We start from the raw sequence: 24,693 nt of genomic DNA on the forward strand, positions 1-24,693 counted from the left end.
ACTCCCACCCTAGCATTGAAGTCCATAGTGCTGTTTTTTTCCCTCCAGAGCACAAAAAAACAGCCCAACACGCAAACCAGAAGTTCATTCCCGAACTTCCGGTTTGTGCGTTGGGTGGTTTTTCGCCCTCCGGAGGGAGAAAAGCGGCTGAAAAAGAAGGCCAAAGTCAGCTGGCCCGCTTGCGCGCTGGAGCTGACAGGGCAACACCTGGCGTGCCCTAACAAATGGCTCCATGTGCCACCTTGTGCCATAACTTCCCCATCACAGGGCTCGGAGATATACAACAGAATAATTTAGGTGAAAGCCAAATGTTACTTATCAGATTAGTTTTAGAGTCCATCCAATCCACTAATGAACTACATAAACATCTGACATACATACCGCTTGCTGACTATAGGTTTATAGGTCTACAGTTTTGAGGTAATTTTCTATCACACTTCTTTCATATTATTCTTGATTAGTAAATACAAGACTAATTCAGTCTTGAATATTTTATATATACTAATATTGTAAGAACAACTTTCTATAATATTTCATCAGCACACATTACGTTACATGAATGTACAAAATATTTGTTTCTGCAAAACAGTATGAAATATAGCACAGAGTTAAGATGGAAAGACAGTGTCACTAGTTCTAGTTTTGAGTATGATTTAACTGATTCAATTATGGTTTTGTTTTATGGAAAAATATCAAATGTCCAACAGCTGTCAATTTAAGCTACAGCATTAATATATCCAATTAATTCTCCAGGACTATGTAATGATATACTCTTTGTTTGTCAAGTCAGTTTTCTCACTGAGAAATGATGCAATGTTTTAAAAAGTAAATAGTTGCTCATTGGCATTGCAACATTTTCATGATCATAAAGATTCTGTCTTCTACTTAGAAATGCAGTCACAAGATGATCTGAGCTTTGGTCACTTTTTTCAAAACTATAGGTAAAAAAGCCCAATAATAAGTTTGCTTTTGGAAAAATGGATAATAATTTGTATTCTGAAGAATTACTTCCTCCCGAAAGAATCAGGCATAAGTATTCAATTTGACAAATTTAAAACTGTATTTTGATAGCTAATTGTTTATTTTACATGTATATGTTGAAAAACAAATCTTTCCCTAATATTGAAATTAAAGGATAATAATGAATTAGAATTATAACAAGTTTTGTAGCTTGACAACTTGTTTAAAGCAAATATAACATTTTCTGTAAATGCATGTTTTGCTTTTATAACTTCCTCTGACTCTTTTTACACCGTAGTGCTATTAAAATCTGGATATTAATTGATCTTCATTAAGATCTTTCTTATTCCATGATTGGCTTGTTTAATACCATATAGGATGAATGATCAGAGCCAAACAGAGTTCTTGAAAATGTTTAAAGATAGGTTCTCTGAATCTGAAATTAATAATTAATGAACTCAAGATATATACATTGAGAAGGGTTCTGGTATGCATTCAATCTCAGTAATTCACAACCAATTAAGATTAGTTTGATGCTAATATTTATACGCTGTTTAAGGAAAATAATAGAGTTTAGAAACTTAAATGTGATTAGCAATTATACAAATGAATTACAGACAAGGAAAATGGTAAGCAAATGTTTCATTCTTGAAATATCTCATTTTGAATCTGAAATTTATAGTTTTAAATATAACAGTCAGTACAGTTGCTTCAGACTTGAAATTGAATGTTTCACATATGAAATATTTAAAATTCAATTTTTCTGAATGTTAGCTAATAACAGCATAAACAACCAGTGCTTTAATTCACAATGAATCATTTGACTTTGTCGGATTGTTGATGATCACGCAGTACCTGGATTATTCAGATGTACATAATCTAAAACTGATCGATCCAGAACTCTTTCAATGAGAACTTCTTCTACAATATTTATGTCCTGAAATAAGAAGGGAAGGAAAGCAGACATTCAAGTAAAATACTGCAACAAACAAAATCTTGTTTAGCTGTGAAAGCAGCCAAAGTGTAGGCATCAGTAATAACTTTGCTAACAATAATTAGATCACACCCAGTTTACATATTTTAGGATAGTAACCCCTTGATATTTCTATCACAATATAAACTAGACAACCTGCAAATTATAGTTCCAAATAAAAGGAAACTGTAATTGGATGTATTTCCCAATAAGTTCACAAAAAAGCAGCAGAATGATGTCTTTTTACAACAAATTCCTTGTAAAATCCTTCTTTCCATCTTAGAAATATTTATAAATAGAAGATTCATGATTCAGAGATCTTTGCATAAGCAGAAGAAATTCTAGTAATTTGAAAAATAAACACAGATAACTTCAGTAAATTCTGGATTGCTATTAAACATCTGAACAAATTCTCTAGCATAGCACTTTCAATGTAAATTTGGTTATTTCTCCATTGAACTCTTTAGCCTTTGCAACCTATCCCCCAAATAATACTCTTGAAATCTATAAATGTCCTTATACACTACACACAGAGAGATAAAGAAAGATTCAGATAAAGTTTAGCAGGCATTAGGAAAAATGATATAATTTACTCACAATATAATCTTCATAATAGAATGTATGTCTCAGCTGAAGATGCCTTATAAAATTTCTGATGTAGTAACTTGGACCACCACTAGGTAGTAAACGACAGATTGGACAGTACTGTAGACAATTCAAGATGGGGAGAAGTAAATAATATTTTGTCATTATAATGTGCATGAATTATTATTGAAAAAGAAAAAATGTTAATTACTGTATTTTTCAGAGTACAAGAGGCACCAAGATTTTGAAGAGGCAATTTTTTAAAAAAAATCTTTGCACTCGGCAGACCTCCGAAAAATGGCTCATTTTTTGTGAAAACTGGCCCATTTTTTTTTGTCAAAAAAGGGCATAAATAGCCTTTAGGAGGCTTGTAGTGTGCGCCTGAGGGCTGGGGGGGGGCAAAAACGAGCAAAAAGCAGCCTATTTTTCACTCATTTTTGCCCTCCACAGCCCCAGGCAGCAATCTGGAAGCTCCTAAAGGCTATGCACGGCCATTTTTGCAAAGGGGGAGGGGGCCAAAAATGCTGTATTCAGTGTATAAGACGCACCCAGATTTTCACCCTCTTTTTTGAGAGGAAAAAGGTGCGTCTTATACTCCAAAAATATGGTATATCTCAATTACTGTTGATTGAATAAAAGACATTCAGACATTATCAGCAATAAATTCAGTTTATTTTCTCCATAGCCTATATTACAAATGCTATACAAGAATGTAAATATCCTGTCTGCAAAAGCAGTTGGTCCTGTTATCTATTTAGGTCATGAGGAAAATACAAAAATAGTTCATGTTCTAAGAACATTTTCAGGTTTATGCATCTGTAAACTAGTGCCCTCTATTCATGTAGACCTCAGTGAGGCATCAGATATGACCAAATTCACAGGTTAGACAAATCCCTGATTTTATAAATTGTTTATTAACAGATCAGATTTATCTGGGTTCACACAAAATCACTAAGCAATAAATTATGGTTTATAAACTACAATGGCTGTATTAATGCAAAAGCACAACAATAGGCTAGGCAATATTAAATTCATGGACATATTCCTTGGTACACAACAGGCTCCTTCTAATAAACCTTTTTTTAACTTAAAACATAAACGGGAACCTGGCATGGTAAGGTAAACATGTAGTTAGCCTGCAACATTTTTATTTCCTAAAATGCTTCTCGATCCTACATAGCTGGGGAAAGCACCCTCATCAGTTTATAGTGTTTTCTGACTGGTTATAACCACCATATACTGAGAGAGGTCTGTTTGGTGTAGGGATTTGGCACAGCAGCCTAAAAATTGGGAGACTGAGTTCTAGACCTGCCTTAGGCACAAAGCCAGCTGGGTGACCCTGAGCTACTTATTTTCCCTCTCTAAGTATTAGGAAAGAAGCTATGGCAAGTCACTTCTAAAAACTCTGCCAAAACATTTGCAGAAACATATTCGGGTTGTTGCCTAGAATCAAAAAGTTGACTCAAAGGCACAAAACAAACAAAAACACACACACCCCAGCCAAAACAGCAATTTTGCAAATTTTTGTCTCCTGCCATTTCAGAAAAGTTCCTATGATATAGCCTCTAAATTTCAAACATCCCATAGAATTAATATAGTTTTCTCTTACAGTAAGCAGAATACCAAAGCAAAACAGCCCAAAATGTACAGATATTTCTCCTCTTATGTTTGTTCATTCAGCAACTTTTTGAAATTATTGAACTGGTAAAAAAAAGTGGACCTTTTGACCCACACCCAAAATTACAGTTATTGAAGTGCCATAGTGGCCACATGATCAAAATTTGGGTGCTTGGCAGCCTGCCCATACTTATGACCACAGGGATACTTCAAGTCTCCCTTGGCCTGCATATTTCCCAGTGGTTTTTCAAAGTCAGCACAAATTTACGAAGACAACACAGCATTCCAAAGGCTCAAGGAGCCACATGTAGGAAATGTTCATCAGAAAAACTGGGTCCGAAAAGGTGGAGGCAAAGGCAGTGGAATGTTTCTCCTTCAGCCATGATGGTTGGTGGAAAAGGGGAAAGGTCAGTATGGGGAACTGGGGGAGAAGGCAGCAGGGTGAATGAATGTTGGCTGGGGTGGGCTAGAGGGGTTCCCAGAGTGAAGCAGTGGTTCTGGAGCTGCTTGCTGTCTTGCAAAACAGGACATAGGAGTGTAGGGTGTCTAAGGGCAGAGATGAAGCTGTCCCTTATCTTACTCAGGTTTGAGGCTAGGAGGGACCAAAACCGGAATGCTTTACACATTGGGAAGGGTACTCATTTAACGACCACAATTCTTGGTTAATGACTACAATAGGAAATACTTTTGACTGCCATCGTAAATTGGTGGTCACATCATATCTCTTTGCAACTGCACCAACTTAGGACCACTATCTTGGCCTCAAATGTGATCACAAATCAACCTGTACGGTTGAAGATGATGTGTGAACACAGCCATGAATTTGTTTTTATAGAAAGTATGGTTGCAAACTGTAAGAGGGACACTTCACACCACTCTTTTTTTATCCAATTGTACTTACAGTTATACTCTCTGTACTAATTCACGGACAGATATAAGACATAGAAATGCATCAGAATAGCCAGCTGCTACAGATTACAACAACAACCAGCACTTTACTGTTCTATATTTTTTTACTTTATTTATTAAAAATCCAGCACTGGATTTTTGGAAAACAAGTCAGAATAAATGCCTGCCCAATTACAGACATATTGGACACCTTTTCCATGGATGAATATTTTGTAGCCATAGGTAGCTTTAATTACTGAACTATTTTTCTCCTGACATATGCTGGCAGTTCTCAAGTGAGTTTAAGACCTCAATGAAGCTTTAAATATACTTTAATCTAAGAAAATAATTTACTATTGGAAATTGAGAATTACTATTTTTGCAACTTACATTGCTCACAGTGAATGATTACTTAATAGTTGTTTGATTACTGTAAATACTTTCCTCTTTCTAAATCTATGTTTGTTACAATTTCTCTGATCAAAGTAGCACACTAACGCACTGTGTTGCAATGAAGGAAATAACATACTACAGGAGGAGTCATAGTAGATTTTCAAACATGCAAGATTGCCCAGATGAAACAAACAGGGCAGCCAATCTATGCTAATGAAAAAGTTAAAAAGAACATTTCCTGAGTTTTTGTTCTGGAGCCTTTGAAATCCACATTTCACAAAACCTTCCGTAGGCAGCAAGAGATAATTTTTCATTAGATATATTGTTTTTTAAGAAATATCAGTTATTAATATATAATGACATACAAATGTACATTTATCTATATAATTTATCATATTAGGATATAGACATAAATAGAAGCGTAGGAAAGTTACCACTGGTTGTCTTTCAGTTCTGTGAAAAGTGAGAAAATGGTCCAAGAGATCATTTTCATCCAATTCATTCTGACACAAAGGACAAGGATATCTGAAAACAAAATATCCACATTTTCAATGTTAGCTACTAAATACGTTCTCCAGTTAATAGCTATTTTGAACAATGAACCAATCTGCTCCTGAGAAATAAGACTATAACATTGTCTCTCCATAGCAAGTTTTATTATTCATACCCTAGCCACCTGGCTATGAAAAGCTAAAATAGCTAATAAATCTATAGATTTCTTTATCCTTAATTTTACTAAGATGTAATTTACCTTGTTTCAGAGTACGCAAGTTCTTGTAGAGGCCCATATTTTTCTATATATTGGTCACAAGTCTTCAAATGAGCTCTCATTTCACTAAGGCATACCTGAAACATGGAAAGACATACCTTGTTAATTAAAATTTTACTCTTACAGATTAATATTTTAAAATTTTGATTTTCATAAATGTGAGGAGGCAAGACAAGGGAAGTTCAAATTTCTCTCAGTTGGGTATCACACATTGCTTACAACTCAATATAAATTAATTTGAAAGTGTATAGGAATACTGTTTAGAAAGTTCTTAATTTGAGAGTAAATTATGTAATACCAATCATTGTTTACCTGTGTTTTACATTCTGTGCAGTTTTGGTGTATATTTTTCATCATTTTGATAATATCAGTTGCTGGGATCCCTTCAGAAGGAAGATATGCTCGGCAATATGGACATGTCCATGTATGATTTCTTAAACATGTGGTAATACAAGTGTGACAAAATCTGTCAAAGACAAAAATAAAATCATGTTTCAACACAAAACCCTATTTTAAAGAAAGCAATCTAAAATCTGGACATATCCTACAAAGAATGATTTCTATCTGTTAATAGTTTCCTTTATTTGAGCATCCAAATCTGTCAGACTATTGATAAAGAATAGCTACAGAAGATAATATGCTTTGATATGAGGCTATCACTGCATTACCTAAATTACTAATTAGCATCAAAGTACTTGCCTATCAATGACTGAAAATAAGTGACTTGTAATACAACTTTAATATGAGATGTCAGTGCTAAAAAAAGAACATAAGGCAAAGAGTTAGCCAAAAATTAACCACAAATATTCCCACAGAAATGAAACTTAGAAGGGCTTCCGTTTTAATTTTGCTCTCATTTGTATGCATAATTTACAGCAATACATTTCACGTAAACCTTCACTATTCTGAATGAAAATGCCATGTATTTATACTTTCTTAACAATATACTTCCTCTTGAGTTTTCTCAAATTGAATCAGTCAATATAGAGTTGCTTTAATGTGAAGAACCTGGTCTTCAGGAAAACAGTGCAGGACTTTTTACAAAGTAGAATCACAGTAATTTCTGCTTCTCCATTTTTTCCCCTCTACCAGGGAACATGTGATGCCTACTTTTTGATAACAATCAATGCCCAGCCTATTGTGAGAGCAGCCTCTGCCCTTTATGGCTCCTTTGGTACCAGTTCTCTGTTTCAGAAGGGTGAGATTTTTGGCTGCAAAAACCAAAGAGGTGTTCTGCCCACCTCTCTCAGGAGGGAGTGCCTGGAAGCATTTTAGGGAAGTTTCACAGGAATGAAAAACACCACAAATAAGCTTTTTGAACCCTGATTGGATTTACTTTAGAAAAGCTTGGAAATTAGAAACTGATATGCAAATCAAAGGGGGGCCATCAGGATGACATCTAACAAGCATTCTGTCTTGGAGATAACCCAAAGTTAAAGAAATGCAATTCATATTATATTTGCATATTATCATCTTCTCTTGGGCAGGTTTTTATAAGAACAGCTTTATAGATTTTTAAATATATATTATATTTATATCTTGTCTTACTTCCAAAAGCAAAAGTGACTTAAATTTTACCATTGTAACAATTTTGAGATATAACTGGGCTGAGTGGGTGTGATGAGCCCAGAGCTACTAAGTTGCCATGGCTGAAGATAAGTCTCTGCAGTTCACTTGGCAAGGAGTTTTGGAAGTGATTAGCCTCCTTCCTGGATTGAGGGAAAATGACTGGCCCAAGATTACCCAGGTGGCTTCCTGCCTAAAGCAGGAGCAGAACTCACTGTTACTCTAGTTCTAGCCTGACCTGAGTGAATTTCATGACAAGCCCATAGTGTTGTTTGAATTCTGGCTGAATCAAATGGATTTCAAGGTTTGTTCAATGTCATAATAAATTATGGTTTGCATCGATAGAAAGCTATTGCACGGAAAACATATATATGCTGATAGGGCCATGGCAGTCGAAATATTATTTGGTCAATCAAGCAGATTAAGATGCATTTGCTTTAATATGTGAGGGGTTTTTTTCTACAAAGGAGAAAACTTTTCCTATATGATGTGTTATCAGGCAAGAATATTCTAAAGATTTTGGTAGTGTTGTGCTGATTAGATTCTTGCTGAAGCCCACATCATTCAACAGATTCACAGATTTTATTCACAGATATTTAGTCTGACTCTTACCTAAATTTCTTGGAGAAAAGGGAGCATGCTGAAAGCAAAGTATATGAGGCTGCTAATCATTGAAAATTTAACTATTTACCCAAAAGGAAAAGTAGGCGGTTAATCAAGAACTTAATTTGCAAAATGAGGAGGAGTCATAGATTTGCTGAGACTAAGTAAGGGAGTCAGATGACTTTTGTTCAATTATCTTTTGGGAAGGCAACTAAAATTTAGGGTTGGCTTCTACAACAGTATTTTTATTTTATATTCTTTGTAGTCTGCCAGGAACACGTGACACAAATATAAAAAATTCATTTTCAAAATATAAACCTTTTAAACCAAAATCACGTTTAAAATACATATAGCAAGGTATTAGTTCTTTGCCAAAACATCTTGTTTAGCTTATCAAAACAATCAGAGGAACGAACCAACCTATTTTAGCAAAATAGCTTGATTCAAATTTAATACATTCCTTTCTTTTTCGACATAAGAAAAAATACTTTTCGTTTTCGAATGCCACCCTCGAGATAAATTCTCTTGTTTAAAAGGAAAACCACACATTGAGCTTAGTCCGTCATTGGACCAAATCTGGAGCTAAATGCAATGGAAACGGATGGATATTTTTTTCGTCTTTTGGTTTTAAGAAAAATATTAAACGTTCATACTGAATTTACCTGTACACAACACCTGGGACTTATATTTCCATAAGCTTCCATTGCAAAGCACAGCAGACAAGAACAGAAACAAACTTACATGTGAATAGGAGAAGACAATCCGTATGTCCTCCAACACAAGTTTCTCAAAGCAGGACCTAAGTACGGTTCAGCTCCCGTCTCCCAACCCGAGCTAACTCAGAGAATTTGCACTTACACGTGGCCGCATTTGGTCCTTACAGGCTGGTCGAACACTTCCAAGCAGATGGCGCAGTCAAAAGAGGGAATTTGCTGCTTTTCCACGTCTCCCGGCTGTGGGAATTGAATACTGCCTTGGAGGTTGCCCACATCCGGCGTCCTCGCCGTCTCCCGTCCGTCGCCGCTTAGCACCGATCCCATCGCCTAAGCGAACTCTCACGCTTTGGCGCTTGGTCTTTGCAGCTACTATGCAGCAGGCGCACTGCTCAAATGCGTTACAACCGGAATTGTAGGAGTTTTGCAGGAGGATTTCGCCTTGAAGCAAAACAAAAGCGTCAGCTGCCCCACTTGGACCTCTTCCTTGTTTTGGGGAGGAATCCCAGAGACGTTCGGCCGCGGCTGCAGAGTCGAAATCCTGCGCAAGCTTTATTGGTGGTGGCAGGGCTACTCCAAGTCGGCGCGGTGAAACCTGACACCTTCAGATAACAAAGTAGGGATCGAAGGGAGCCCTGGCTTCCTTTATTGGCTGGCGCAATGTTTTGTTTTGTTTTTCCTTGGACCTGGATGATTTCCGAACGGTCTCTGCATAGCTGACCAAAGATGATTCCTATTGGGTGGAAGGGAATTTGTTTCCCGGAGTGTCTGGATTGAATTTTAAAATACTGTTTGCTACGTGGAGGGTGTCGGCAATTATTGTGGTCAGGAAACAAACTATTTCGTGACCAGGTTCATCTCTCCTAGCCGAATTAAAAAAAAAAAACCCACCCCTAAATCCCGAGAAAAAGGATGCAATCTACAAGGGAAAATACTAAGCAGCTGTCCTCTGCTGAAACTAAACACTTAAATTCACGTGTTGCCTTAAAGTAATGGTTTTAGCTAGCCTAAACATTAAATCATACTAACCCAAATGTTACTTTGTTGATGTTTTATTGATAAACTTGAAAAATATTTAAGAAAATCGGATTATAAAGCAGTAACTAGATTCACAGAATACAGCAAGCCACAGACTATGTTTAGATTTATACTGTGAACTGAAATCATGGTTTATGGGCTATTTTAGTTGAGGAACCGTCTCTCCCCGGTGGGACTAGCCCATGGATCTCCTCAATCAAGGAATTTTGATTGGGATCCAGGAGAAGAGATTTGCCTACAGTGGTTCCTGTCCTTTGGAATATCTTCTTCCTTGAGAGGTGAGATCTGGTCCCACACTCCTGACATTTAATCTGCTCCTTAAAACCTGACTCTGCCAGATGCTTGGGGCCAATCTAGCTTCCACCTCCCCCACCCTTCTTGGAACTCTGATTTTACTTTGTGTCAGCCTCCGCTTTGCTACTGTTTCAGCTGCCATTGAAACGGGGAGGGGGGGCATGGTATTTGGGAGGGGAATCATTGTGCTGGAGGAAGATTCTAGATTTTGAACTGACCACCTTACTGCGCATGTGGAGGAGGAGTATTTCCCGCCAAGACCAACGGCCCAGCATTCCATCCTGGTGATGCCTTTCGACGTTATCTCACACCTGACATTTGGGAGAATTATGATTGGACTGAATACGGGATGGCAAGGGGAGGGGAATGAATTATACAATATATTATTCGCTTTCGCGCCTAAATAATCAGACTTAGCTTCGCTTCGCTTCTATTCATTTATAATTAGTAAAAGTACACTTGATTTCAACAAATGGAATCCGGTGGTTTTCTTTCCTGATTTGTGAATGAAGAAGGGCTGACACTTTGCTTGTACTTATACTTTATTGTGTTGGGAATCTGTGAAGATTGTAATGCTTTAATTCTGTAAACTAATGAGATTGTCTTACAGCAGATAAATTAGTTTTATGTCTTAAAAATAGTTTTAAGAACTGTGGCTTGGTGCAACTTGCAAATGAAACTAGAGACTATTATGTTGCATACTTCTTTTTGGAAGCCAGATCTAATCATCGTAATTTAGATGCTAGACTACAAATGAACATAGAACATTAACAGCGTTTCTATTCAGAATCCAGGAAGACAACTAAATCTTCCTCATTTTCCCATGTACTGGTGTAGGAAGTTAGCACCCACCCATCTCCTAGAAAGACCATCGGCTTACCTGAATGGTCGTTCTCTTGGCACTGTGGAGTGTCCAAGCATGGGTTAACTTCAGCTTGCTGCCCAAGGAACTGAGTTTAAATTTGATTGTAGCTCCGCCTCTTGGTTGCCTCAGAGGCTCAGTTTCAAAAAATGAAGGAGACCAATAGTCCATGACCGAACTAGTCAGAGTCCAAGTCCAAGACATGAAGGTGCTAACAACACACCTCATGACTCCACCTTAAGGGTGGGTTTGGACACTCCGCAGCGCCGAGAGAACGACCATTCAGGTAAGCCAATGGTCTTTCTCCTAGGCGCTGCTTGGAGTGTCCAAGCACGGGACATGCCAAAGTTATGTCGAAGTCGGGAGGGAAGAAGAAATGTCTGGGGCCGCGGTGCTTGCCACGACCCTCTGTAGAACTCTCCTCCCAAAAGACGCCTCAGTGGAGGCGAAAGTGTCAAGTCTGTAGTTACGGATGAATGGAGATGGACCAGACCACACCACAGCATGGCAGATTTCTTCAATTTATGCTTGAGTAGCCCAGGTGGCCGAAGTCGCTGCGCTCCTTGTAGAGTGTGCTGTGATACGCGGAGGAACCGGTCTGGTTTGAGTCTTGTAAGACATCTTTATGCTTGCTCTGAGCCAGTGTCCAATGGTAGAGGACGTGACTTTCTTCCCCATGGAAGCCGGCTGGAAAGACACAAATAAGACTTCCGACTTACGGAAGGGAGCAGTCCGTTTGATGTAGATGCACACCTCCCTCCGCACGACCAGCTTGTGCCATGTCTCTTCTCTCTGGTGCCTGGGGTGAGGACAAAAGTCCAGAAGTATCACCTCCTGTGCCCTGTGGAAGACGGTGTTAATCTTCAGGATGAAGGCTGGGTCCAATCTTAAGACGACCCTATCGGAGTGGAAAATGCAAAGGTCGCCTCTAACAGATAAGGTGGCCAACTCCGATATCCTGTGGGCTGAGGTGATGGCGACCAGAAAGGCAGTCTTTAGAGTCAGGTGGCGTAGGCCCACCGTCCGCAAAGGTTCGAATGGTGGCGCGGCAAGCGCCTGCTGAACAACAGTCAAGTCCCAGGTAGGGTACCTATGGATGGGTGGCGGATGCCCCCTTCAGGAACCCCTTTTACCTGAGGATGCCGAGAAATTGGTAACTGAGTGTCAGAAGACAGAATGGTGCTTAGAGCCGCCACCTGTCTGCGGAGAGTGTTTGGCGCCAGCTCTTTGTCCAAACCGTCCTGTAGGAATTCAAGGACTTGCAGAATGGTTGCGGAGGATGCCACAAGGTGATGGTTAAGGCACCAACAGGAGAAGGCCGACCAAGTTGCCTCGTAGATTCTGACGGTGGAAGATCGTCTAGAGGCCTGAATCATCTGGATAACTCTGTCGGAAAAGCGATGAAGCCTCAGGAGGTCCCCCTCAAGTGCCAGACGGCCAGCTGCAGCCACTGGGGCTCCGGATGTTGGACGGCCCCCTGGCTGAGGGAGATTTGCTCCTAAGGTATGCGCCACGGCCGGGACACTGACAGACTGACCAGGTCAGCGAACCAAGTCCTCCTCAGCCAGTGAGGGGCTACTAGAAGCACCTCCACCCCCTCCTCCAGAATTTTCCGGATGACAGGCAGAATCAGAGGAAGCAGGGGGAAGGCATACAGTCGACCTGGGGACCAACGGGATCTTAAAGCGTCCGTGCCCTCCACCCCGGGGCAGTGGAACCAGGTGAAGTACCTGGGTAGGTGGGCATTGGCTGGCGAGGTGAACAGGTTGACCACTGGGTGGTCAAACCTCTGGGACAGCTGGTAGAATAGTCTCGGGTGCAGCCGCCATTCCGAGTTCTGGATGGTGGTCCTGCTGAGCCAGTCCGCCGTCACGTTGTCCACGCCGGAGATGTGGTCTGCTCGAATTGATGCCAGATGTCTCTCTGCCCAGCGACCCAGAGCCTCCGCTTCCGACATCAGGGCCAGGGACCGTGTGCCGCCTTGTTGGTTGATGTAGGCCTTGGCGGCGAAGTTGTCCGTCAGAATCAGTACATCGCGGCCCCTGATCTGGTCGAGGAAGTGGCGCAGGGCGAGTTTCGTGGCCCGGAGCTCTAGCCAGTTGATGTTGTGGGCGAGCTCCACCTGCAACCATCTGCCCTGGACCACCGATGTCCCCAGATGAGCGCCCCAGCCGAAGAGGCTGGCGTCTGTGGTGATGATCAGTCGCTCCGGCTCCCTGAAGTGACTGCCCTCGAGGAGGGCATTCAACTGCCACCACCGAGGGACCGGAGGACCTTCGGGGGAACTCGTATTACACGTCTGGAGTTGCTGGTTTTCCTCCTCTGGAGCGGGAGCAAGAACCACTGCAGTTCTCGCATGTGTAGCCGCGCCCACGGGACCACCGAGATGCACGATACCAGCTTCCCCATCAGCTAGGAGAGGGAGTATTTTTTTTGAGTATTTGAGTATTTATTGAACATTTATAGGCCGCCCTTTTCCCTGAGGGGACTCAGGGCGGCTTACAATAATGAGGGAAGGGAGTGCAAGAACAAGACATAAAAGAAAAATGTGAGTAAAAAGAAAAAAAATTAACCGTAAAACACAACATTCACTCAACATTCGGGCGGGGAGAGAGTAAAATCCTATCCCCAGGCCTGACGGGATAGCCAGATCTTGAGGGCTGTGCGGAAGGCCTGGACGGTGGTGAGGGTGCGGATCTCCACGGGGAGATTGTTCCATAGCATCGGAGCTGCAACTGAGAAGGCTCTCCTCCGCGTAGTTGCCAGTCGGCACTGACTGGCGGATGGAATTCGGAGGAGGCCTACCCTGTGCGATCTGATGGGACGCAGGGAGGTAATTGGCAGAAGGCGGTCTCTCAAATAGCCAGATCCACTACCATGGAGCGCTTTATAGGTGGTAAGTAGGACCTTGAAGTGCACCCGACGATCAACAGGTAGCCAGCGCAGCTCACGGAGGATCGGTGTTATGTGGGCGAACCGTGGTGCGCCCACGATCACTCGCGCGGCCGCATTCTGGATTAGCTGAAGTCGCCGGATGCTCTTCAAGGGCAGCCCCATGTAGAGCACATTGCAGTATTCCAGCCTAGAGATCACAAGGGCTCGAGTGACTGTTGTGAGGGCCTCCCGGTTCAGGTAGGGCCGCAACTGGCGCACTAGGCGAACCTGGGCAAATGCCCCCCTGGTCACAGCTGACAAATGATGGTCAAAACTCAGCTGTGGGTCCAGGAGGACTCCCAAGTTGCGGACCCTGTCTGAGGGGTGTAAATTTTGCCCCCCCAGCCTGATTGATGGAACATTAACCAAATTTTTGGGAGGAAAACACAACAGCCACTCGGTCTTTTCTGGGAGATGACCGATGCAGAACCGGTTGAGCGGATGCTCCTCACCAGAATCCAGATGCTGTCCACTCTCTCCCGAGTAAGGAATACTTGGCAGGTCTCAGAATCGATAATCGTTCTGAAGTGCTGGATTCTGCAAGTCGGGTTCAGGTGACTCTTGGCGAGGTTGACTGAGAACCTGTGAAGCTGCAAGGCCTTGATGGTGGTGGTCAGGTCTGCATGGGCTTGCCCCCTGGATGACGAGTGGATAAGGATGTCATCCAGGTAGCATTCCAATCTCACTGGAAGAGACCGGAGCCGTGCAGCAGCTTGGTGAAAGTCCGCAGGGCCGACAAGAGTCCGAAGGGGAGGGCCTTGTACTGGCAATGGCGATTGGCGAACTGGAACCTCAAGAACCTGCGATGCGCCAGGTGGATCGGGATGTGCAGGTACGCCTCTTTCAGGTCGATCGAAGTCAGCAGATCGCCCTGTCTGACGCAGCCCAGGATGGTCTGGAGGGACTGCATCTTGAAGTGCTTGTACACTAGATGTCTGTTCAGCTTCTTGAAGTCCAAAATCGCCCTCACCCCCGCGATGACTTGGGGACCAGGAAGAGTATAGAATAGAACCCCCTGCCTTCTTGACCCCTGGGGACCTCCTCTATGGCCGCTATCTCCAGGAGATGTGCTATCTCCGCCCTCATCAGTTGGAGCTTGTGGGCGGACCTGGGGATGGGGCAACAGAGGAAGGTTCTCGGGGGAAAGGACAGGAACTCCAGGGTCAGCCCGTGGAGTGACCCAACTGTCCATCGTGGTTTCCTCCCACTGGGCGGCATAGAGCTGGAGCTGACCGCCAATGGGGGGAGTCCTGTGACGGTCACTTGGACTTCCGAAAGGACTTGTTGGAATAGCCCCCTCGGAAAGGTTTGCAGAAACCCTGCTGCCTGCCTCTGTCTCTAAACGAGGACCTATCCTGGGAGCGATCCTGGGGAGGGACATAGGCGTGACTGGGTCCGCCGGAGGAGGTGGAGGGCTCGTTGTTCCGAAAGGAGCCCTTACGAAAGGGCTGGCCCTTACGCTCTTGCTTCTTAGTGACCGGGGGAAGCACCTTACGCTTATCCTTGGACTCTGTCAGAAAGGGGTCCAAGGCTTCCCCAAAGAGCTTTCCCCCTTTGAAGGGAGTGGAAGCCACCTTCCATTTCACCTTCACATCGGCCTGCCAATGGTGAAGCCACAGCAGGCGCCTCGAGGGGACGTTCGAGGCCAGAGCCCTGGATGAAAACCTGGTAGCAGCTAGGGAAGCGTCCGCGGAGTACTCCACGGCTGCAATGATCTTACGCACGTCCTGCCGGGCTCTGGAGTCCCCAGCAGGAATTCCTGCTAGGAATTTCCTGAGCCAAAACAAGGCTGCCCTACCAAAGTAGGAGGAAGATGAGGCATGCATGGCCCAGGCGGTAGCCAGATGGGTCTTGTGGGCCGCAGACTCCTCTTGTCCTCGGCATTAAGCCCCTCTAGCAATTCAGCTGGAAGGGAAGAGGGAGAGGTAAGGGCCATAATGGCCATCATCCACCAGGGGGAGCTTCAGCAGCTCCTCCATAGGGACCTCCATGGTATAGAGCTTACGATCCGTCCCGCTAGGATTTGCCATGGTACCTGGCTGCACTCATTGATGTTGTATAATGTCAAGAAATAACTGGGGGGCCGGAACCAATTCCAGAGGCGGAAGCACTTCTTTAAATAGACCTGCACCAGGATCATGAGGCCCAATGGTCACCTCAGCGGGCTGATCTGCGGGGACCTTGGCTACGGGAGCCGGGAGGCCCATCTGGGGCCCCACTGCCCGGGACTTGGTGAGGATGGCCTTGAACATTGCGGGATTAAAGAGACTTGAACTGGTGGCCTGCTCAGTAACCGAGTTCTCATCATCTGAGAGAACCGGAATCTCTGGCTCAGTTTCCTCCAATTCCGAGACCTCGCTGATAGCCGTGGGCGCTGGAGAAGCTGACCTGGCCTCAGCCACTTGGGGCCGTGCTGCCCGGCTCGAGGAAGGCGTGGCTGCCACAACGGGCAGCTTAGCTGCCAGCTGCTGCATGCCATCGGAAATGCCATGGGAAATGGCCCTAGATACCACCTCCTCCATGGCCTTGGATAGTAAGGGTTCCTGGAGTTGAGGTGGGGAGGGGCTCTAATTCAGAAGGGACGAGGGATTCCTCCTCATCCCCACAATCTATATCACCCAGGGAATCCTCAGCTATGGAGGGAACTGGGGATCCCATCGATGCCCTAGAAGGATTGGGGGGAAACCCAAATTCCTCGGAAGGGCCTGGAGGAGGAGCTCCTTGCTGGGAAATGGCCAGGGAAAACTCACCCCCTGTCTCAATGGGACTGGAGCTCCCAGAAAGTCTACGCTGTGCGGCCTAGGTTTTCTGGAACTGCTTTTCCAGGGCCTTCTGGCGTCTCACAGCAATTTTCTCCTCAGCCTTGGAAGTCACCCCTGGTTTGGGCTGTCTCCCTTTAGAGAGAGCACCCACCCTAACACTCTTGGCTGCAGGGGTAGGCCTACTGCATTTTTGGGTAGTAAGCCCTGTCAGGATCTCCTCCTGTCTCTCCCCAGTGCCACCCTGATGGCCTACCTGCTGTTCCATTGAGGCTGGTTAGGATACAGGCCTGAAAGGGCGATGTAGGCCGGGCTCAGGGCCTCTGATGGCTTCGGGCCTTCTACTCTGGAGGGGAGAGACCAGTTAGGGCAGGCTAGAGAGTCTAGCCGAGAGCCTGCAGATCTGCGCTGGCAGGTAGTTCAGCGTGGAGTGCCAAGGTTCCCTGCGGCCGCAGCAAGGAGGGATGGTCCCTGCCTGGCCACCCAGAACGAGGTCCCACGCTTAGAGCTGCCCTCCGTGGCGATCTGCTGGGTGGACAAAGGCTGCGCAGTTAATTTAGAGGCTTCTGTAAAGATTTGCACCAAAATAAACCGCGCGCCAGGAGCGACTTCGGGGCCTTTGGAGCCTAGCACTCCTTGCGAGGGGAATATCAGCTGTTATAACTCACCCTCGCAGTGCGAGCGATGGCCTCGCACTCCCCAACTCACAGCATGACTCACGGAGGAGGATAGGCTGGGAGGACTCCGGGCAGCCTGTCCATGCTGCTAGCAATTACCCCCCCCCCCAATGCAAAGGGATATAAAGGGGGAAGGCTAACCTAAACTACACTATCTAAGCTAAGAAACCTAGGGAATAACCCAAAGAATAAACGAAAATTAAAATAAAAGGGAACTACAATCTCTCACAAGAAGGGTCTGAGTCCAGGTTGATGCCCGAGAACTGGAGCTCAGCAAAAGACATACTATAGGGTGACTGAGGTTTTTGAAACTGAGCCTCTGAGGCAACCAAGAGGCGGAGCAACAATCAAATTTAAACTCAGTTCCTTGGGCAGCAAGCTGAAGTTAACCCGTGCTTGGACACTCCAAGCAGCGCCTAGGAGAAAAATGAAATATTTTAGGAAATATTAAAAAGGCAGAATATTATATTTCCCTGGATGAGAAATGGATGTTTTTAGGCAGGAAACAGACTCACTCTTAATAGGTTCCACCATCCTCAATAGCCCACAGCAGATGTCTGAGCTTAAGAGATAAAGAGATAGCTAGGTCTATTCATAGGCAAATGCCCTTACCCAAGATCCAACAAAGGTAGGATTAGCCCTTTACCTATCTCACCACATGGCACCTGGGAATATTACATCATCCAGCAAGGCTGAACCAAGCCTGGGACTCAGGACAGGCTACAGAGTTGCCCTTGCATGGCCCCATGGGAGTCTGACAACCAATCAGAATACAAGCTCAAATTCAAAAGCACAGAGAGGGTATAAAACTTGGGCAGTCTCAGCATCACTGCCCCCCTTTTTTTCTTCACCCAATATCTTCAAGGCATTTGATCCTGTCCACCATTAAAACCCGTGACCCGTCAAAACCGCGGTCCACAAAAGCGTGCTCGACGAAAGCGTGCATTTGAAGTCATCACAGCGCGACGAAAAAAATTAAAAATTGAAATAAAAATAAAAATAAAGCAAGCCGATTCACATAAAGGTAAGGGTTAGGGTTAGGGTTAGGGTTAGGGTTAGGGTTAGGGTTAGGTTAAGGGTTAGGGTTAGGGTTAGAGTGTTAGGGTTACGTTTAGCATTAGGTTAAGGGTTAGCGTTAGGTTTACCGTTAGGTTAAGGGTTAGGTTTAGGGTTAGATTAAGGGTTAGGTTTAGGGTTAGGTTTAGGGTTAGGTTTGGGGGGGTTAGGGTAAGGTTTTCGCTTTATTTTTACATTTATCGATCACAGCGCGATGTTTTCGTTGCGCTGTGATGACGTCACGTACGTGCTTTCGTCGAGCGCGATTTTGTTGTCCGCGGTTTTGTGGTGGAACCGTAAAACCTTCTTTCCAAACAGCCACTATGTTTCCAGTGTCTTTTCCGCCACTTGGAACTGAACCCAGATGGACATTTCTTCCAACACTGGCTTTGCCCTTACCCTCAAAATCAGTTGGCACTTAATACCCAAACTAAGTGTGTTCAGCCAAATGGTTTTCTTATTATTATATCATTATGGTTGGTTGCACAGTAAGCCAAATGTTTAGATTGGATTTGGTATTTTTATCAACCTATTCAGTCTTTGGGACAGACAGATCTTGTTTAATGGCATTAGATGTCAGCTATTACAAGTAAAGCTGCATTTTACAATTGACTGATAGTAATCTTGTCAATGCTGATAGTATTCAAGTGGTGCTACAATTGTTTTGGAATTGCACACAGAATGCCTAGTGATATTCATACTTTGTTTTTTTTATCACAGTCATTCTATTTCTTTTTGCATGTCCTTATATTTTGTGGTTTTTTTCCCCAGTTCTTCCTCTTCTGCTCTGCTATTATTTTATCCTAGCTTTATCATTATTTTTTATAAATAACTCAGTTAATAGGATTATATACTTCTCTACTCCCCACCCCCAATACTATAGATATTAGTTTCTGTCAGAAGTTTCCCCTGTGTATCATGCTGTTTTGAGGAATGTTCAAATGTCTCTAGCCTACTATTCTTCATTAAATACCTATGTGAATATTTAACTCAGCTCCTAGTATCATGGGAAATGATTTGACATTGTTTTCTCTCAGGATTTTTTTTAACTTCTCAAACTAGTATACAGTCCTGGTATTTCATAAAAGCTTCTAATCCAAGTATTAATCAAGTCCTACTTTGCTTTGCCTACCCAGGATGGCTAGGTGATCCAACCTAAATTATTCCATTACTTAGAGGAGTTAAACTTAAGAGCAATTTCATTTCTATGTTTTCTAGAGTCAGATTTATGAGTATACATGTTCCATATTTAAGTAAGATATGAGTATATAGGTTCCACATTAAAGTAAGTGTACACAGTAATAAGTATAATCTTTATTGTCGTTGTACTTAAATATTTGTTTCATTAATATGACTGGCCTTTCATTATTCTGTACTATGAGAAGGACAGGTTGAAATCTATTTATTCTACAGGTGGATTCACTTTTCTATAAGTCATACTGCTGCTCCTTTGGTAGTTCATTTTGCAGGGATCTATCCAATCTTGAATTATTAATAAAATTGATTCACATATTCTATTTATTACATTGTTATTGTTGTCATTTGGAATCCAATGGTGAGACTTGCAAGGCCATAAATTTATCAATCAATCATATTTTAAAAACCATCCCATTCCCTCATTAATGACCAAAGTGCAGGGGAACAAATGGACCCTAAAAAGCTGTGTAGTAATATGACAGGACCGAGCAGCTGAATCAAGATGGTCAGCTATATAAATTCAATAAATACATATATTTCAAACTATAGGGACATGTCTAAAAATAGTACTGTTGTATATGTGTTTGTATCCCATTTTTAATTAATATAAGCCTTCTGGAAAATTACATTTTTATTTCTTCCCTTTTGTATTTCATGTCATAAACTTATGTATTACAGCCAAAGTGCACATTTACACATCCCCCCTTTTTGGGGGGCAGATCACATTTTGGTCTTTCCTCCATTTCTTCACCTATTGAAGAAATGCCTATTGTTCATTTTGCCTAAGATAAGAGACTGAAATAGCTGGCCTTTCATATTCCTGAACTATGGAAATCAGCTATTGTTTCTTTGTCTTGATAAACTCTGAAAGCTTTAACACCTACTTAGAACTAATTTAATCTACGGTTCTTCCCTTTAGACTGAATTTAAACATGCTTCATGATCCCAAGTCTTAATGATTGGACTGTAAAAAAAATTCTTCTGCAGTATTTTTATGCTATTTAATATGATAAAAAGTTCTGAAGAACTCAAACATGTAATTTTTGCCTTTTCTAAAATAAAAAAAATAACTCTATTGTCTAATTCTGCATCTAGGTGTTTCCTTTGGTTTGGTCTATCATCTTACTACCTCCAATCAGTTGTTTTTTTTAAAAGCATTGTCTGGCTAGACTCTTCTCACATTGGGAAATTGAAGAGGCCCTGTCCTCCAGTTTTTACCCTAAAGCAGAATAAGGCATATTCTTATCTCTCTCATATTCCATTACTGTCTTTTGTTTCATTGAAAGAATTTACATATTGCAGTAAGCATCATCTGGTTTTTTTGTTGCTGACTTTGCATGTAGTATATGAATTGTATAAACTATACACTGTATACAACAGTTTACAGGGGCCCAATCTCTGCCTTGCAGGATTCCCCCTCCCCCCCGTCTTGTGTGTGTGTAAGTTCCTTTCCAGACATGCTGCAGATTTTGCTATGAGATTTTCGATATTTTACAAAATTAAAATAAAGTATCGAAGGGAGTTGCTGTGTTAAGCTTGTACAGTTCAGGTAGTCTTGGCTGAACTTAGTGTTACAATGGCACTGAAAAGTGATTTATGATCATTTTTCACACCACCATTACAGCATCCACATGGTCACATGATCAAAATTGAGATGCTTGCCAACTGACTCATTTATGATGGTTGCAATGTCCTGGGATCATGTGATCACCTTTTGTGGCCTTCTGACAAGTCAAGTCAATGGGGAAAGCCTGATTCACTTAACAACCATGCTACTAACTTAACAACTGCAGTGGTTCACTTAACAACTATGGCAAGAAAGGTTGTACAATGGGGAAAAATATTTAACAACTGTCTCACTTAGCGATAACAATTTTGGGCTGAATAGTAGTCGTAAGTCAAGGACTACATGCAATCTCTTTTCCCTTCATAGTTCATCACGTGAGAAATGAACACAAATCCATAAGTTTTGTCAAATATTCCTTGTCAGCAAAAGCCCAGCAGGCAAAACCTTATTATATTCCGTAATTCTCATCAAGTAAACCAACGTTATAAATCTTCCTTGAATTTTTAAGAATCCCACTTCTTAATCCTTTCAGAAAGAGCCCCAGAGTTACCGTATATACTCGAGTATAAGCCGAGTTTTTCAGCCCACTTTTTGGGCTGAAAAAAGCCGGCTCGGCTTATACTCGAGTCTACAACTGGATCCGGCAGTGCTGTTGCCTGTTGGAGGAGGAGGGGATTCCTTCCTGCGAGACCCCATCCAGAAAAATGCGGGGAGCCCACCCGTGGGGAGAGAGGGAAGAGCCCCGAGCGAGCCGCCTCGGTTTGGCAACCAAACCCATCCAGCCTTTTACCTCCCGTCCCCCCGCCTGCCCGCTCGCAGCCCCCTCCCCGGGCTGGCGCCAACTCCTCCCCGTGCCCGGCCTCCAGCCGAGGCAAGTCGGTGTCTCTTTAAGCTAGAGAGAGGAGGGGAGGGAAGGCAGGGACCAGCCGGCTGACAATGGGCCGGAGCGGCTGAGTTGGAGCAAATTCCGCGGCGGAGGCGGCGTCCCAGCTCCAGCGGCTCCGAGGCGAGCGGCTTGGCCCTTCCGCTGGGCGCTCGGAGATGAAGGCGCGCTGGCGCTGAGTTGAGCGGCGAGCTTGCCGAGCGCGCGGCTCCGGGAAGCCCCCCTTCTCCTCCCTGCTGGAAGCCGAGCGAGCCCCGCCGCCCACGGACTCCCGCGGCCGCCCCAGGGCTCCGGGAGGCAGGACCCGGAGGCAGCCCAGCCCTGCCGCCGCCCCGCGCCCTCCACCCGCTGCGCGAGAGGGGACCCCGCTTTCCCCTTGCCAGAATCCCCCAAATCCTCCCCACTCCAGGGGAAGGATACTATGAAATCCACATTTCCTCCCCACTCCAGGGGAAGGATACTATGAAATCCCCCAAATCCTCCCCACTCCAGAGGTAGGATACTATGAAATCCCCCAAATCCTCCCCACTCCAGGGGTAGGATACTATGAAATCCCCCAAATCCTCCCCACTCCAGGGGTAGGATACTATGAAATCCACATTCCCTCCCCACTCCAGGGGAAGGATACTATGAAATCCCCCAAATCCTCCCCACTCCAGGGGAAGGATACTATGAAATCCCCCAAATCCTCCCCACTCCAGGGGAAGGATACTATGAAATCCCCCAAATCCTCCCCACTCCAGGGGTAGGATACTATGAAATCCACATTCCCTCCCCACTCCAGGGGAAGGATACTATGAAATCCCCCAAATCCTCCCCACTCCAGGGGAAGGATACTATGAAATCTACATTTCCTCCCCACTCCAGGGGAAGGATACTATGAAATCCCCCAAATCCTCCCCACTCCAGAGGTAGGATACTATGAAATCCACATTCCCTCCCCACTCCAGGGGAAGGGTACTATGAAATCCCCCAAATCCTCCCCACTCCAGGGGTAGGATACTATGAAATCCACATTCCCTCCCCACTCCAGGGGAAGGATACTATGAAATCCCCCAAATCCTCCCCACTCCAGGGGAAGGATACTATGAAATCCCCCAAATCCTCCCCACTCCAGGGGAAGGATACTATGAAATCCCCCAAATCCTCCCCACTCCAGGGGTAGGATACTATGAAATCCACATTCCCTCCCCACTCCAGGGGAAGGATACTATGAAATCCCCCAAATCCTCCCCACTCCAGGGGAAGGATACTATGAAATCTACATTTCCTCCCCACTCCAGGGGAAGGATACTATGAAATCCCCCAAATCCTCCCCACTCCAGGGGTAGGATACTATGAAATCCACATTCCCTCCCCACTCCAGGGGAAGGATACTATGAAATCCCCCAAATCCTCCCCACTCCAGGGGAAGGATACTATGAAATCTACATTTCCTCCCCACTCCAGGGGAAGGATACTATGAAATCCCCCAAATCCTCCCTACTCCAGGGGTAGGATACTATGAAATCCACATTCCCTCCCCACTCCAGGGGAAGGATACTATGAAATCCCCCAAATCCTCCCCACTCCAGGGGAAGGATACTATGAAATCTACATTTCCTCCCCACTCCAGGGGAAGGATACTATGAAATCCACATTTCCTCCCCACTCCAGGGATAGGATACTATGAAAGCCACATTCCCTCCCCACTACAGGGGTAGGATACTATGAAATCCCCCAAATCCTCCCCACTCCAGGGGAAGGATACTATGAAATCCACATTTCCTCCCCACTCCAGGGGAAGGATACTATGAAATCCACATTCCCTCCCCACTCCAGGGGAAGGATACTATGAAATCCCCCAAATCCTCCCCACTCCAGGGGAAGGATACTATGAAATCCACATTTCCTCCCCACTCCAGGGATAGGATGCTATGAAAGCCACATTCCCTCCCCACTACAGGGGTAGGATACTATGAAATCCCCCAAATCCTCCCCACTCCAGGGGAAGGATACTATGAAATCCACATTTCCTCCCCACTCCAGGGATAGGATACTATGAAAGCCACATTCCCTCCCCACTACAGGGGTAGGATACTATGAAATCCACATTTCCTCCCCACTCCAGGGATAGGATACTATGAAAGCCACATTCCCTCCCCACTACAGGGGTAGGATACTATGAAATCCCCCAAATCCTCCCCACTCCAGGGGAAGGATACTATGAAATCCACATTTCCTCCCCACTCCAGGGGAAGGATACTATGAAATCCACATTCCCTCCCCACTCCAGGGGAAGGATACTATGAAATCCCCCAAATCCTCCCCACTCCAGGGGAAGGATACTATGAAATCTACATTTCCTCCCCACTCCAGG

General features: G+C 44.0%; 1 protein-coding gene across 1 annotated transcript; it reads right to left on the reverse strand.

Moving 5' to 3' along the window:
- Nucleotides 1-476: 476 nt before the first annotated feature.
- RNF125 (ring finger protein 125) lies at nt 477-9,879 on the reverse strand. Its single transcript, XM_014070287.2, has 6 exons — nt 9,213-9,879; nt 6,498-6,651; nt 6,168-6,262; nt 5,851-5,941; nt 2,531-2,638; nt 477-1,897 (listed from the first exon to the last, which is right to left on the reverse strand). The coding sequence occupies exons 1-6, from the start codon at nt 9,392-9,394 to the stop codon at nt 1,805-1,807; spliced, it is 723 nt and encodes a 240-aa protein (XP_013925762.1). The 5' UTR covers nt 9,395-9,879; the 3' UTR covers nt 477-1,804.
- Between the last annotated feature and the right edge of the window lie 14,814 nt (nt 9,880-24,693).

Source organism: Thamnophis sirtalis, unplaced genomic scaffold, assembly GCF_051295495.1.
Source record: "Thamnophis sirtalis isolate CommonGarterSnake01/CBP01778 unplaced genomic scaffold, rThaSir2_p1.2 scaffold_2, whole genome shotgun sequence".
Taxonomy (NCBI): Eukaryota; Metazoa; Chordata; class Lepidosauria; order Squamata; family Natricidae; genus Thamnophis; species Thamnophis sirtalis.